At 38.5% G+C, this 16,648-nt stretch overlaps 1 protein-coding gene across 1 annotated transcript; it reads right to left on the bottom strand.

The window, feature by feature from the left end:
• Positions 1–1,884: 1,884 nt before the first annotated feature.
• On the bottom strand, positions 1,885–15,519 carry rab3db (RAB3D, member RAS oncogene family, b). Its single transcript, XM_041817516.1, has 5 exons — positions 14,994–15,519; positions 9,870–10,106; positions 5,383–5,501; positions 4,615–4,739; positions 1,885–4,468 (listed from the first exon to the last, which is right to left on the bottom strand). Exons 2-5 carry the CDS (start codon positions 10,104–10,106, stop codon positions 4,281–4,283), a joined length of 669 nt encoding a protein of 222 aa, XP_041673450.1. The 5' UTR covers positions 14,994–15,519; the 3' UTR covers positions 1,885–4,280.
• Between the last annotated feature and the right edge of the window lie 1,129 nt (positions 15,520–16,648).

Raw genomic sequence — 16,648 nt, 5'->3', positions numbered from 1 at the left:
TAGTAATAACAAGATAGATTTTTTTTCAGCCATAAGGGAAGAAGGGAAACAGGGATTACATTCATTAAAAAAAACTATAATGAACCTATTATTATTAATATCATTATTATTTCAGTTAGTATACTCCAAGGCACCTGCTCCGTGTACCTTTATCTCACCAACAGGAGTTGAAGAGAACTCCTTGCTTGTTGCAATTGCAAAAGGGTTCGTGCGCAGCCTCCGGCAGGCCCTGTACCAATCTAATCCGTGCATGTGCCAAAGAAACCGAAACCGCAGAGTACTCACACACATAAGCAGTAAACCTAAACGGTTTTTTATCTTTTAATGTCACACGCGTGCTCTCTTCGTTTGACCTGCATTATCTAAGCAGCAGACAGCCCTGCTTCTTTACTTCTGATAAGTAGACCAGGGGGCGTAACGACCCATCCCCATCAGCTTGTATGCAGTTCAGTCTTTCTCCATCACACGAGGAGGTGAGCACAACCCAAACACAGAGAAATGGGTCCGGCAAACCCCAAAACATTATTACAGCTCAACCGAGTGGGTATCCGCAGAAGAATATACAATCTAAATAGTTTATCGTGGCAAAGTTTTAACTTGTCTATCCCGAAAAAGTATTCAACTGTATCATCTGAAGGACAAGAAAATATATAGGAAATTATCTGTTAAGCTCAGGGGTCTACAGGACTCAAGGGGGGATTAGGGTAATCTCAAGTTTTATTATGTTTACGGATATAAAAAGGTTCTCATAGATCAGCTACCTTTTGTTGTAATCCATAGTGGCAGTGTCAAGAGGATGCAGAGTGGTGTTTCACTGTTTCTTCAGATTAAATATGTAAAAGCCTGTCCTGATGTTTTGGGTTAGGACAAACGACAGCCTTAACTTGATCTTCAAATACGGTTGTCACTTCTCACAACCCAGGCATGCTGAACTTTTGGACACAGCTTTGAAATTCATATGAGGATATTTGCTTGCAATAAAGCTCTCCCTCAAATTATGAATGAATCCTTTATTCTCGTAAACACATTTAAACATATTTGGAGATACATTTTCCCACAATACCTTCATTTAACACAGCCATAGCTTAAACGGTAGATCTGGGAAAGGACCTAATTTCCAACTTTTTTTAGAAAACATCCATTAAGACATTTTACAAATTAAACAAATAGATCATAAACACTATGAAGAATAGACACACATTCTAGACTGACTGCTCTGGGTGTTATAGATGTAACATAGCAGATACAGACAAAGTGGTAAAAAAGTTACAGTAGAATGTACAGCACATTCATTATATGCAGCAGCTGCCAGTGTCAGCTCCTTTAATAAAACCATCACAAATTATATTCTCTCTGATGCTTCTGCAATCCAAAAATGCAATGCAAACCTTCACAGTGTGTTAAAGTAAGTGTTGTAGTACAAGTGTTAGGAGTTAGTGATATTACACATGGCCTTCTTTTATGTAACTTTCAATAAAGCTCAGTATGGTGCAGATGAAAATATAAGTTAAGCTATCTGAACTTTAAAAATGTTTTCAATTATCAATGGCAAACACTGATAGAGACATATCAGTCTACATTTTTACTACAGCAGGAAGTAAAGTGACCGCCAGTTTTGACCAAACCCTGCAGAGCTGTGAGGCATAACGGCAGCTTTGGCATGGCCATTTTAGGCTGCTGGGATTATGGTGGTACTACTTACAAAAGCCAGAGGCCAGAATGTGGACAACAATGGTAAAATGGCACTGTGAGTAACAACTAATTGAAATAAAAGCATAAAATGTTGTATACCTTTGTTGGAGGCTAAATGATCATTCCTGAATATTGAATAGGAGCAACAAAGCTATTTAATAAACAGTTAAACTGATTGAAAAGGACATAAAGTGGAGTGAAAATAAAACCTTCTTTATTTAATGAAATCGTGAGATTTTACACTAATGAGAGAGTGACCAAGGTTCTTTAACTATTATTAAGCTCCTGCTCATTGTTTTTCCTGATAGTTACCACATTACAGTTGAGGCCCACACTTATCTTTCTAAGAGATTGGTGCTCTTGCCTTTCTGAGTACAGACACATACTCTGTGCTGAGTTACACAAACAGTCATTATACAAGAAAAAGGGATTATAAACATCTCTGTAAATATGAAGTTGTTGGGAATAGCAGGTTTAACATGTTGACTCTTTCACCATGGCTCGAGTGATCTGAACATTGTGTGTGTCTCTGAGTTGCACATGTCCTGGTTAAAGCATGCATGGTGAAGAATGGTGTAAATAAAAAGACTGGCACAGAGGGGTGAATGAGGACATAGAAAGGGAAATGTGACTAACACAGTAGTTACCAGTCTTAAACGACTTCCTCAGGCAGACAAACTCCAACAGTGAATAAGACAAACCTTTACTATCACTCTGCTGTCTCAACATTAGCACACAAAAACAGCTCTGGACTGGCTTTTTTTTTAAACAGTTTTAGGTCTTGTTTAATAGCACTTTCTTCTTGTCTTTATTTTGATTGAGACTTCACTTTATAAAAATGTTCAATTATTTTGAAACCAATTTTCTAACAAGTGACGATTAATATTATAAATTTCATGATATAAACTCAGTTTATTTCTCTGCATCTGTAATAGTGGAGGAATTATGTTTTTGGTTTTCCATCCCCCATCCATTCAGGCCTTTGTTGTAAATGCAAGAACGATATTTCAGTAGAGATTTTCATAAAGCTATATGAAATGCCCACTCTGACTTACTGATTAGATTCTCAAACGTTGGGGTTACTTTCTTGGGGTTACTTTCCCTAATGTTTCTCCCTTGCTTGTGATATCTCAAGAACACTTTAAAGAATTTTCTTCCAACTTTACACAAATGTCCATTTTGGCTCACCTGAATGAACTAATTAAATTTTGGAGGTCATACGTCAAACATCAAGGCCACTGAGCCTTATGTTCATCCCTTGCTTATAAAATTTCTATATATCACCCTACCACAGAAACCACTCCAGTCTTTCTCTTTACTTACCATTGAAGTTTTACTGTCCAGCAAATGTACTCCTTGTACAGGCATATAACTATCAGATGGTAGTTTTTGTTTCAGAAACTGTTCTGGGAGAAAAGTTGCCTGTGCATAACAGTGACAAGGAGCCACGATGGGATGTCTGACATAGCATGAAAGAGCCACATTAACATTAGCCTCCTGTCAATGGATTCAAACTCTCTTGTTGCTGTTGAAATCAGAATGGATGGAATATAAGACTGTGAAGTCCAATGAAAAGTTTAGAAGTGGCATTTTTGTTTTTTCTGCAAGTTATATTCAATAATTATTGTGCAATACAGAAATAATCGGTCCAAGAAGTCTGGACACCTATTTTCTAATCCTTACATGATAGTGAATGAGCGAACTTCCTAATTGTCTTCTGTCCTTGTAAGTCTAAGGCATTAAAAACATTCAAGGTGGAATAAAACTTATTTTTATTCTCTCTACCATGAGCATAATGCATCAATAATAATCTGACAAGCAAATAACCCTCTGAACATCTATCATTTTAACTGCTACAATGAAAAACATTAAGCTATCCACTCACCAAACTCAGACTTAATGTGGGACCCTAAACAATAAAACACAGCAACTGCATCTTGAAAAAGATCTATCATTTAGCATTTATGGGTCAAAACAGGAGTGTTAATCAAATCTTATATCTATCTCATAACAAAAACTGAGTTTGCAACTTGAGTCTGTCTGAAAGGAAGAAAAATCAATTTTAGTATTTATTTACTTAACTGAAGGCAACCTATGCACATTCAATATATGAATGTCAAACACAAAGGAGGCCAAATATAAAGCCAAGCATGGGCATTATTGTGCTTTATAGCTGCCTAACAAATGTTTTATATACAGTTCAGTTAAAATGCAAATAAAGGAGCAGTGGTCAGGCAGTTGACTCGAGAGATGGACAGAGCACAAGGCTTGCTCTAATGTGCTATCAGCTCATCACAGAACTGATGGGTCGAGACAACAGAAACAGAGTGGGCCCCTTTTATGTAAAAACAACACAGGAGGCCTGGACAGGAGAGGGGCCTGACACCATGGATGAAGATTATCTCAGCTAGCTGTCCTTTAGTTTGTGCTGCGCTGGGAGGGACAAAAAAGGACTGGGTGTGTCCAGAGTGAAGACAGAGGAAGAGGCACTCTCCATGGATAAGGCACAGTAAAGATGTTCAGTGTGTGTGTTCAAGACTGTATAATGTGTGTGCATGTGTGTGAGTGTTGGGTAAATGGGTAAGTAGCTAGCAAGAACAGCCACCCTGGCTCTCTGAAGGCGAGTCCTTGAGGATCTGGTTCCCATGGTTGGACATGAGATTAACATCTCCCTCCATGCTTTCATTCATCTTCTCACAGATGACGTCCACCAGACGCTCAAAGACCTGCTTAACATTGATGCTGTCCTTAGCACTGGCTTCAAAGAACTGGAACCCTGAGGGAGAATGTAAGGGTATTTTCAATGTGCAAATACAGCAGATAGACTAAGTATGAAAACAGATATAGTGCACAGATAACAAATAGATAAAAGCCAGAAAATTTGGCCTTAAAGCTAAAACATGTGAGGGAAAGAGTTGTTACCTAGCTCCTCTGCTAGTCTCTGGCCATCTTCTGTGGGAATGAGCCTATCATCCTCCAGGTCACACTTGTTACCAACAAGGATCACTTGAGCGTTGTCCCATGAGTATGTCTTGATCTGTGTTGCCCTGTAACACAAACACAAAGTTTTACACAATTCCTGATTAAAAGTGGTGTGAAAAAGGGAGTCATATAGTATATCTGCTCCCTTTCAATGGATTATAGGTGGAAAATAACTGAAAAGACTCAGAGACTCAGAGCACCTGCCAGTCATTGGCCCTTAGAATCCTCCTGATTTTTCTCCCTCATACAGTGCTCCTGCTAATAACTATAAGAGGCGGCACACAGTCCCTGTGCTTCTCTTAGCCCCCAGTTACATTTCAAAAATGATGTCAAAGCTATATGTCTTATCACTAAGGCCTTAATAAACCTGCTGTGAGTAAATTAAAGATTCATAGAGATGGAATGAGCCTTCCTGACAACTAAAATCTGCTAATGGAGCCTTGCTCTGCACCCCAAGATAAGAGTTTCTGACAAATGTTGATCTAGCTTTTCCTACTGGAGAACTGACACTGTGTGGAGGTTTCTGTGTTAAAGCTCTGAACCTAAAGTTGCTTGCATCGTGTATATTTAGTGTAAATTGAGTGAAATCTTATAACAGTATTGGGGACAACAATTGGTAGAGAATATTCTCAGGTAACTGTGTATTTAACTATACTCTCCTGGTATAGTTAAATACACAGTAGAGCAAAGACTTGATGTCCATCTCACCAGTCCTGAACGGCACTGAAAGAATCCTGGTTAGTGATGTCGTATATGAGCAGAAAGCCCATGGCTCCTCTGTAGTAAGCTGTGGTGATGGTACGGTAGCGCTCCTGCCCTGCTGTATCCTGCATTCAGACACAAATACACCAACAAACATACAAATAAGGTATTAAGAAAAACTAACAGAAACAACATTTCACATGTAATCATTCAATACACGATTCTCAACCACAGGAGGGCAGCATTGTCAAAACCATGACCTGTTGCTGCAACATGAAGTTCAATAGTACAGCTGACTATTATTATTTTGAAAGAGGTGCTGTATAACAACTGTCTATTTTAAGACAAATGGCAGAATTCAGATAGTTGGTTATTTAAGAAGAGATTTCACCACATTAGATACAATAATTATGTCTATTTTGGTATGCCTTTGTTTTTCTATAATTACCCACGCCGATGAAATCGGCAGGGGGTTATGTAAAGGGTTCCGTATCTTTGTTCATTTCTTTGTTTGTTTGTTTGTATGTGTACAAGATAACTTGAGAACGGAAAGTTGGATCTTCACCAAACTTTCAGGGAATATTGGGATAGTGACAGGGAAGAATTGATTAGATTTTGGGGATGACCGTTCGGTTTTTCTTGCACTTTGAATTTTGAGCACTATAGTAATCAATGGGAGTGTGAGTTCCTTGGTGGCGCTGCTTAGGCGTGGGTCTGCCGCCTCAGACGGCCATTCTAGTTCTAAGTTGATTCAGTCTCAAGACTGCCTTTTTACAAACCAGCAATAAAGTATCAGTCTATTCCATCAAGATAGATACCTAACATAAATAATTTAGCATCTGTTTTTCTTTGTAAATTACACTGCATGACATCATTACAAGCGTTTGACTGTTGGCAAAGACATCATGGCACTGAATGAAAATCTAAATCCTGTAAATCCAACCCAATTCTATGCCCATGAAAAAATTTGCTAGTTTCATCATGAAAAATAGACATTGATCTTAAAAACCTAAAGGCTAGGACATGGTCAATTCCTGTAAAATCTCTGTGCCCTCTCTCCTTTCAAACCCTTGACTTCACTATCAAAACAGAATGTCTCAAGATGCTTTTCACACAATATATTGGGGGGGGCTTTAGATAGGTGCTTCTGCCTTACTCATCAAACTAGGGCCTCTGATCTTCATCAATACCAGGCCAAGAAGAAGAAACACAGAGATAAGGGAAATGCAGACCTCACAGAGCACAAGAAGAGGTATAACTGCTTTGCATTGTTACCACCAAGACACAATAAGTTTATCAGAAGCATCTACAAATTAACTGGAGGCTGTGTGTGATGTCACAGAAGAAAACTCAAAGCAGAGAGATCAAACAGGCTGTTGGTGGAGGAACTGCCTTCCACTGAGCACTTCTTTCTGTATCAGGGCCTGTGTTTTCGTAAAGGGTAGGGTGGGGGTGGGGGGGTGGGGGGGGTTGTCCAGGTAACTGGAGGCCATTGAGGGTTATGAATGTTCCATTACAGCTGGTCTGCGCTGTGTGGTTCACTGAAAATGGTACTGTCACTTGACGGAATAGACAGGAAAGAGGGCAGTGTGCTTTTTAAAAACAGTGGAGAAAAAAACATTGCCCTGCCTTGTTATTTTTTCTTTTATTTTGATTTTGCCAGGGTTACTGTTGTAACAGATAAGTGTGATATACTACAGGTCCATCTTTGTCTTATCCACTCAAAGAAGAACAAATATTTGGCAGCATAGTGGGACAACTTACCAAACAGATAGTCCCAAGGGTTGCTATGATGATCAACGCCAGTACAAAAGCTACTCTCTCTTGTGTATATGCATGAAATAATAGGAGGAGGTTTAAACATGCCTCTGTCATAGTCAGAGACGTAATTGTGACATGGTCTAAAAACATACGTCACCTGCTGACACAAAGCACTGACAAACTCACATCAGGATATAATCACCTTGATTCTATATCTGTGGATGTTTTTTTTGCAAAGTGTGCTAAAGGTGTGTGTTTGTTCAAAGATGAAAAACATATTTCCATGACAGCAGTGAAGAGATGTAAACAATCTGTGTGCACAGTGTGAACACATTGTACATATGCTTGAGCTCTTCACGTTCACTGTACTGGGGCTATGTAGGATTGTTATCAGGCTTCCATGTTTCTGTGACACACAAAGGGGGGCTGGCAGATGGTAGAGTGAAATCATCAGTAATACTCTTTGTCTAAAGACCCGGGCAAACCTCTTAGAAATGGTGTTCCATGGAAGCTAACAAGAGTTTAACAGGCAACATTTCTTACAGTTGATTATTCACACCACATAAAGAAGAGCTCAGAGAAGGACATGCCTGTTGGTCCCACACCCTTTAAATACACTGCCACACAGGCGCTGCAGTAAATCCTCTTTATGTCTACATCAAACGCTGATAGAGAACTTCCTCTACTTCCTGAGTTTAGGAAATACCAGGTTCTTGGTCACTCAACAGTACCATCAGAGCTTTGGCTAAGCATTGGTACACAATTCTCAAAGCACAACTTCTGACCTCATTACTTACGACACATAATTAAGAAATTTCTTTTAATACTAACTCCCTCTTTCTCCACTGTAAGATGATTACACACCAGTAACAGTAGTGTAGACTACTCTGCTGCTGATTCATCTGGGCAGTTCTTTGTGTATCAAACAGTGGCTCACACACTGTTGGCTCAAATGAATCATCTGTTTGAACAGCCTTAACAATTGTGTTTTAATAGGACTTGTAGTATACAGTGACGAATGTGGGGTAGAAGGAAAATTGAGGATGCATGTTATGATAACATGCACTATATGCCTTGTTGTGAAAGTAAATTGTTTTACTGAGACTGTCAGCAGTGTCAAGCCAGCTTGAGATGTAACATTAACTGTCCCTCTGTTCAACCTTCTGCTAAGGTCTCCAATTGCTGGCAGTAGTTTCACTGTACAGGCATGAACACATCTGGTTTGTACTCTGAATACGTTGTCAGAATGATACCATTAATCAGCAGCTGACAGGAAAACAGCCATGTGAAGGTTGAAGAAGCATCCCTTAAAACCTGGCACAAGATGGGGTGTATGAAACAAAAAGGTGTGGACAAAAGCACAATTATTTCTTCTTTTGTTTATAGGAAGAAAGTTTTTTTTTCAGTTTAAATACTGACAGTGTAATACAGCTTTTGGGGAAAATCCATAATAGTATCTGATCCATCTGTCCACTAAATTAGCATAATTATCAACAGCCAAACTTTACATTTAGTATTTTAAGAGCTAATGGATGAGCCTTAATCACCGCTGTCCAGGAGAAGTGTTACTTTTTGATCCTAAAAGTTACAAAGTAAAATAATGAAGGTGCAAAGGAGGTTTCTCAACCCTGAATCCAATTGGGTTGGACAGCATCAGCTGAAGTATGAGAACCTGAAAACCTTTTTTAAGGTTAATCTGCCTTCTGCATACATATATGACCATAAACTACAGATTAAGTCCTAGATAAAGGTAGGAGTAAGAATATGTACGAAACCATGAAGAAACCATGCTTGTTAGGGGTGGGAATCACTGGTGGCCCCATGATGCGATATTATCACGATAACTGGGTCAATACGCGATATTTGGATTTTAAACATTTTGCAATACAGTGAGTATTGCGATACCATATATTGTGATCTATACCATTTTTCAACTGTTTAGCTGATTTTGCATTAGTCTTGCCCTCATGTTTGTTGTATTTTTGCAGTATTTTATTTTCATGTAGCACTTCTTGCAAACCTCATGTGTCATATCCATCTAATTTGTGCCCTGCTTGCATTCCTAATGTCCTTCCCCTGGTGCTGCCATGTTTGTTGTAAAAACTTTCCTCTGCTCTATGAATGTCACCTCTGCCGGCCTCATCAGTCAAACAATAGTCCAAACATTTGATTTTATTTTTCCATTATCATAGACTTCAGGTCATATTAGCAATTACTTTGAAAAAATCGATACTTGGGGGACGTGACGATATGGTATATCACCAGACAAAATATTGCGATGCTATGCTGTATCGATTATTTCTCCCACCCTTAAGGCTTGCGCACTTGTATAATTCACATGCTCCACTAACACAAAGGCCACACCCGCAATTCCATTCATACTTCACCTTGAAAAGGTGAATGTATTTTCTCCAAGTTGCCTGAAAGGGAATTCTCTGTCATATTCAACACATACTAACTCAAATCAAACAATGACATCATGAAAAGACTGGAAAACCCTTCTTACTTATCAAGTTGAAGATACATTGAAGTGTGGATTAGATGGAGAGGGAATGGAGTTTAGTCTGGAAAGGTAAATAGCTGTATAGTGGGGACCACTATCATCTGGTGCTTGTGGTGTACCTGCTGTTTTAAGGCATGCTGTTTCTACAAATGGCAAAGTGGTAAAACAATGTAATACCACAAATGAAAAGCAAAGTCTTTTATTAACATCACATCTTTTATTAACTCACCCAGATTTGCAACTTGATCCGCTTGTCATTGCGAAAGACAGTTTTGACCTTGAAGTCGATGCCTACTGTGCTGACAAATGCAGAGGTAAAGGAGTCATCTGCATATCGAAAAAGGAAGGAGGTTTTGCCGACACTGCTGTTGCCAATAATCAGTAACTTAAACATGTAATCGAAGTTTTGATCAGCTGCATCCTTCTGGGAGGGCTGTTGCTGGAGCCGGGAGTCATTTGATGCCATCTAGAGAGGGTGAGAAGGAACAAAATGAAAAAAATATTCCTGAATAAAGCATTTCTTGACAACTTTCAACAAAGTATGATTCAGCACAAGTCTTCAAATTTCTTATTTAGACCAAAAAATACCACATGTTCAACCAACAAAGTTTTACCCCAAATCTGAATTAACCTGACATGCCAGATAGACTGTTTTATATCTCCATTGCAGAGGTGGCAAAAGTAATCTCATTCTTGACTTAAGTATAAGTACAGATACTTGTGTGAGAAAATATTCCGGTAAAAGTAGACGTACTGATATAAATCCTTTACTTAAGTAAAAGTTAAAAAAAAAAAGTACAGACTCTGAAATGTACTAAAGTACAAAGTAAAAACGTATTTTCTTTGATTTTTTTTTTTTTTTTTTTTAACCATCACTGATATACAATACCTCTCCTGATAGTTCGGAAAATTATAAAAAGTTCATCTTAAACAACTTTGGTACCCCCAATACCAAAACCCCCCTCATTTTTTAAGTTTCAGCCATTCAAGTTTAAGGCATTCAACTTTTATTTAAAAAAATGAACATTTTAAACACTAAAACTGACATGGAAAGGAGCACAATATATTTTAAACTGAAATTAATTTACATAAGAGTAGAAACTAACATGAAGCACTAGGGGTGTGAAGAGATCTCGTGCCACGAGATCTCGCAAGATCAAACGCCACGATATTTCTTGTCGAGGAAAAATCAATCCCGCAAGATCAATATTGCGCAGACACTTGGAGCAGCAGCTCTCCTTACAGAAAACAATACCAAACTGGAAGTTATAAGAGATCACAAAGATGCCCTGGACACTTTAAAACTGTTTGTGAGAGAGCAAATGAAACTGAGCTGATCCATGATCCATTAAGATCACCGCTCCAACCCCCACCCCATCCTCCGCATGCGCAACTTGAGGCCGCACAAGATCCACCTAGGCATAATAAGTTCATTATAACATTATGAAATGATTCAACGCTGCTGGGAACCTGTGCAGAGGAGAATACAGCGTTTATTTAGTTCGTGTATGCACAGAGACTCGCACATAGTGCCGGTATCTGTGACTTTGTAACTTTGAGTTGCTGCTTCGTCATGTCTCCTTCTTGTCTCACCGTCTGTCAGTCACACATCCATCAGCTGCTGGATGTGCATATCATCAATCAGGAGCTTAACATGAGTAGCGCGACGGGCCGTTGTATACTGCAGCGGTAAACTTAGTAAAACAAACTCTGTTTGAGCGCCATAGAGTCCATTCCCTGTTTGTTGTCTGACAGCAGACAGAGCAGAGACACACACTCAATCACTAACACACACATTAACATTCACACTCACCTGCGCGTCATGTCCAACACTGTCAAAGCTCATATGAGAAAAAAAAGACCACTAAACAATAAAATAATCTTACAGCAAACGTGTTATTGTAAGAAAGATTTATTTTGAGTGTTTAAAATTTGGATGTCCTTGGAGGATGAGAAATAGTTTGATTCTACTGATGCAACTCTTCATATTTCAGTTTGTTGTAAACAGTGCTTAAAGTACTTTCAAAATAATCTAAATGCTTTTATCATATATAATTAAATATGATATTAAATATAATTATTGTAATTGTAGGGATGAGCGCATAGTGTAGTAAGTTAAAGATTTTGTAGAATATTAAAATGTACAGTTTGAATCAGAGTTAGACATGATAAACTGTTTGGAAGCATTGATAGCCCATTCAGTACAACAGGAGTTAATTTAAACATTTTTGAATAGACCTGAATGTTTCACAACTATAACTTTAAATTGTACGACATATCCACCTATGTATTTTTTTTCCAAAATTAAAAAAAAACAAACAAAAAAAAAAAGAAGTGTAAAATCTTGTCTCGTCTCGTGAGATAAGTGTCTTGTCACACCCCTATTAAGCACAGTTGCAGAGAAAAACCAAGTTACTACAAGGACTGGAGAAATACCCCGGAAACCTTTCAGAATAAAAGCATTTTGTGAAAAGGAGGTAGTCTCTAACCTTGCAAAGCAGAGAGATACATCCATTTCCTTGTTTCTCACTGGCAAATCCATCTTGCAAAGCTCCCATCTGAACTGTTTGGGCCCGGTTAGAAAGTGACAGGACCAATCAGTGACAAGGGGCAGCACTTTCAGGTGCGGTGGAGTTGTGACGTAAGCAAGCAGCAACAAGAGGCCGGTGCAATTATGGCGGAAGAGATTAGTGTGGATGCTGCTAAAGCGGCAGTTTTATCAGAACTTAACAACATGTCTTTGTTAAAAGAAGAACAAAGAACAGCAGTGAGTTGTTTTCTTTTTAAAAAACGACAAAAACGATAAAAACGTCGTGTACTGACCTGTCAAAAGTCGCCATGGTTTGCGTTATTCCTCGGTAGCTGCGCACGCGCACCTCGGTCGTGGCTACGTTATGTGTTTTGTTGCTCTGATTGGCCCGTTATGATGTGACAGAACATTCATTCAATCACACTCAGAGTTTTTTTCAAATCCTCTGCCCTTCCCCAAACACTTAGCATTGAAGGTTTTCCAGATGGATGTATGAAACAAATCCATCTGGAGTGTCAGGTTAGGTAGTCTCACCACAGAAACTGACTGGAATTTTACTTTGATTAAAAAAAAAAAAAAAAAAAAAAAAAACAGAAAATAACCGTACCTGTCATGTCAGTTTGGATATTTGTGTTCAAATGTAGGGAGTAAAAGTAAAAAAATGTCAGAAAAGTAAATATTCACGTAAAGTATAGATACAAAAAATCTGGTTAAGTACAGAGACGAAGTATTTGTGCTCCATTATTTCCCACCTCTGTAACCAATCACAGCTAACTCTTGAGAAAACACTCTAGCTAGATGATTGGCATAATATTAGACTGCATCACATGCATTATTTTCCACTCAGCCTTGGCTTGGAATAAATTATGTATAATACTAATAAAAAGTAATGTTGGCTTGGAATTTGTTGAATACTGACCTTCTTCCCCCAGACAACATCCATAAACTGTTGTCTGGGGGTAACTAACTGTTCATCAGTTATGTTGTTTATGTATAAAAATGGACTGATGTCCCTCAAGATTTTCACCATCCTTTGTCTTTCCAACTTTCCAAAAGTTACACCTTACATGGATTTATAAATAATTTGGAGGAAGGGGGTATGAAGCAAACTCTCTACACAGCCTGTGCAACTTTGCATGCAGGCAGATGTTTTGAAATGCTGTAGTTTACCAATTCTTAGAAAAATGTCACAACTTGTCAGTAGGAACATGCTCTTTCAACAATAACCACCCCCGTAGACTGGTAAGTGCACTCCCAGTTACATAAGGGGCTGTATTTAGGTCTCAATTTTTTCTAATCTCTTGGGACACAGGCTTTGAAATCACATGATGCCTGTGCTGAGCAGGGGTCTCCAGGGTACATTTTTGTACTTGTAGATCTCATAACATGATGCTTTTTTTCTTATTCCAGCTTTCTCATTTGCTCAGTTAAAGCCTGAGGTAACCCAGTCACATGTTATTCATGTTTGCTGTGCAGCTCAGGATGTCTGCAGGCTAATAAGTAGACTAACTATGCAGTGTTGATTAATGCTGAGGTGTCAATTTCTGAGTATTTAATTATCTGACCTGAAACTGTAGTTCAAGTTGTTATATGATTGGCTGATGTCGTCACACAACTACATAGATGCTTTATATTTTTTAATCCTTTTTTTTGTTTTGTTTTTTCAAATATCCGCTTAAGGAAAATTTTGAAAAAAATAGAAGGAGAAAACAAAACGCAACCTGATTATCAAATGACATCATGACGTAAATATAGAACACTCTGTGCATCCCTCTGATTCCTTTTGTTGTGATTTGATGCAAGATTGGAGCACAGTTCACACAAATTCAGCTCATTATTAACATTTCCCTTTTAAAACTAATACTGTTTTTTTAAATGTGCATATCAATTCTAGGAACTACAGCTGACTATAAAAATCCTTGTGATGCTGATAGAGTATAAGTGATGTTTGAAAATAAAATAACACAGCATAACAAATCGTTTAGCAGCAGTGATGCTTCTGTTAGCACCTGCCATATCAGCACAGTTATCTCTGAGAAAAGATATGTACTGAGGATGGATGAGAACGAGGGCTTCTTTATGACAACCTAGAGAAACATTGTGTGCAGTAACACAATTAAAGGTTATCAAAGCAAATAGAGCCTTTTGATGGAAAAAAAAACAGTTTCCTCAGTTGTTACTGTTTGATGAGCCAGCCTTCCTGACCAGCAGGAAATGTCCACCACTGATTAGTTGGCAGCTGCCACTGGTGATGGGGATTCAGGATCTTTTCAATGATCTAAACCATTACTTTGGCTCAGTAGTAGACTTGACATGAAGAATGACATGGAAAAACAGCAGTTCATTGGAATCTAGGCTGCCCACATGGAGGACTACAGCCTCCATAGACCTGCATAGGGAAAAATCTTACTGCTAGACCATCAATGCTTGTCTTGATAAAGAAGTGACTGATTAATGGATATGTAATTTATTCATATTGTGCTTTTCTAATCAACAAAAATTTCATCAAAAAATTCCCAAATGTCACATTTCCACCAAAAGGGAAAAAAAACATTAATGTTACTCAATCAGGTACATGCCCTCAGTGCCTAATGTGGAAAGATAATCCTTTTATTCTATCTTTTAAATAATATCAAAAACGAGAAAGAAAAAAATGAAGCCATCTCTCAGCTACATGAAAGAATTAACTCTTCGAACCGGCTCGTTCATGAAGCACACATCACTAGTTGTCACATCAGTTCAGCCATTAGGAGTACTAGCCTTTAACGAACATGCAAACCTGCATGCATGAAGGAAGTGTGAGAGTCCGCTGAATTCGCTTACCTTCCACGGCAGAAAGCAAACGTCCGCCTCGGTTCTATGACTCTGTCACAGATTGGCAGCTGTCCTCCACCTAGCGTTGAGATGTCAAGTGCTAAGACACAAACGCTAAACGAGCAACTAAAATATAATACTTTTCCCACAAGAGCCGTACTTCCTTGTTAGCCTACTTTCCCCCGCTTTCCTTCGTTTACAAGTAGAGCGGCTCCCGGATCTCGCTTGTGTATTCAAGCTCAGACTGTAGTTGGAACTACTACAGGGTTAAAGCAGACGCTGAGGAAGCTTCTGAAAGCTTTGAGCCCTGTGTCAGCTTACACAGCTCCAGGAGGACCATCTACCATGGGCGCGCACATGAACGCGCGGGTAATTTACCTGCACCTGGTAGCCTACCAAAATATAACAAGCTAATTAGGGGTGCCGCCATTATTCGGCAATAGTAACATTAAATCACTGAAAACTGAGTTTGAAAAGGTTTGAGGTTGACGAATAACCTTTAATCTGTGCAATGTGATCCCTCTTTGATCCCTCACGCCTACATTAAGGTGTGCACCCTCTTAAAACAGGAAGTCTGGAAAATAACAATTAATGTCTCGTACTATTATCTCCTGGGTAGCAGCATATTGTGTTGGGTGCAAAAGGCTATACCAACAAATAAAATGCGTCAGTAAATGTAGAGTAGGGGATTGGTAAATTTATTCATGGTTTATTTTTCCCCCCTCTTTTCATTCACTGTGCCAGCTTAACTTACTGTAAGCAGTATTTCACAGAGGTTGACAATATGATAGCCGTCTTATCTAACACTTAATTATAGAGAAAATAAACCAAATTTTTATATTTGGGAAATATTCCATTCAGTATTGGCCCATACTGAAACAGATATGGGACAAAACATACAATCTACCAAATAGTCACACTTACATATGGTTAACTTGAGTGACTAATTTAAGTTTAATGATCGTGAAAAAAAAAGTTGACTTGTGCCCATAAGTTTATGTTTGTGTCAGACAAGGCATACTAGAATTTAACAAGTTGAACATGTGGCCCTCAGTGTTTATTTCTGTGTTGCTTTATAGGTTTGGGTTCACTGATCTCTTTTGTATCTAGAAACTTTTAAATAAGTGCCGCCTGTACACATTTGAGAATACGGAACAAAGCAGAATCAGAATCCCTGGCTCATTAATTAACTTGTTAATTAATTAACTGGAAAGTTATTGTTGCTCAACATGATAGTCCCTGAATTTGCAGCAGTAATGCGAAGTTTATGTGTCTGCAGCTATGAATGTTGTATTTTTTATTAAAGGAGAACGGTGGAACTTGTCTGGTGCAAGTACTCAAGACAGCCTTTTGTTTTCCTATTTCCTCATGTTTTCATCTGCACACTCAGAGCTAAGGAATTCAAAAACACTGAATCTTTTCCTCATAGTTGGCTATGACATGCAATTGCTAAGGTTGTTAAGCATTTTCCCAACAAAAACTTTCCAAATGTCAAGAAATGTGCATATTTTACTTGAAATCTCTTCCATGTCATACCATGTAAAGCTGTGTCGATCAACTTTTTTGGAAATAAGGGTTTACTTCTTGAATGAGCAACTTAACAAAACAGCCTTAGCCTGAGCTCTGAGTGCACTTAAGTTTAAATGACTACCTAATCTGCAACT

The sequence above is a fragment of the Cheilinus undulatus genome, linkage group 21 (assembly GCF_018320785.1).
Source record: "Cheilinus undulatus linkage group 21, ASM1832078v1, whole genome shotgun sequence".
NCBI lineage: Eukaryota > Metazoa > Chordata > Actinopteri > Labriformes > Labridae > Cheilinus > Cheilinus undulatus.
The sequence above is the reverse complement of the archived record's forward strand: the minus strand, read 5'-3'. Positions and strand labels throughout refer to the sequence as shown.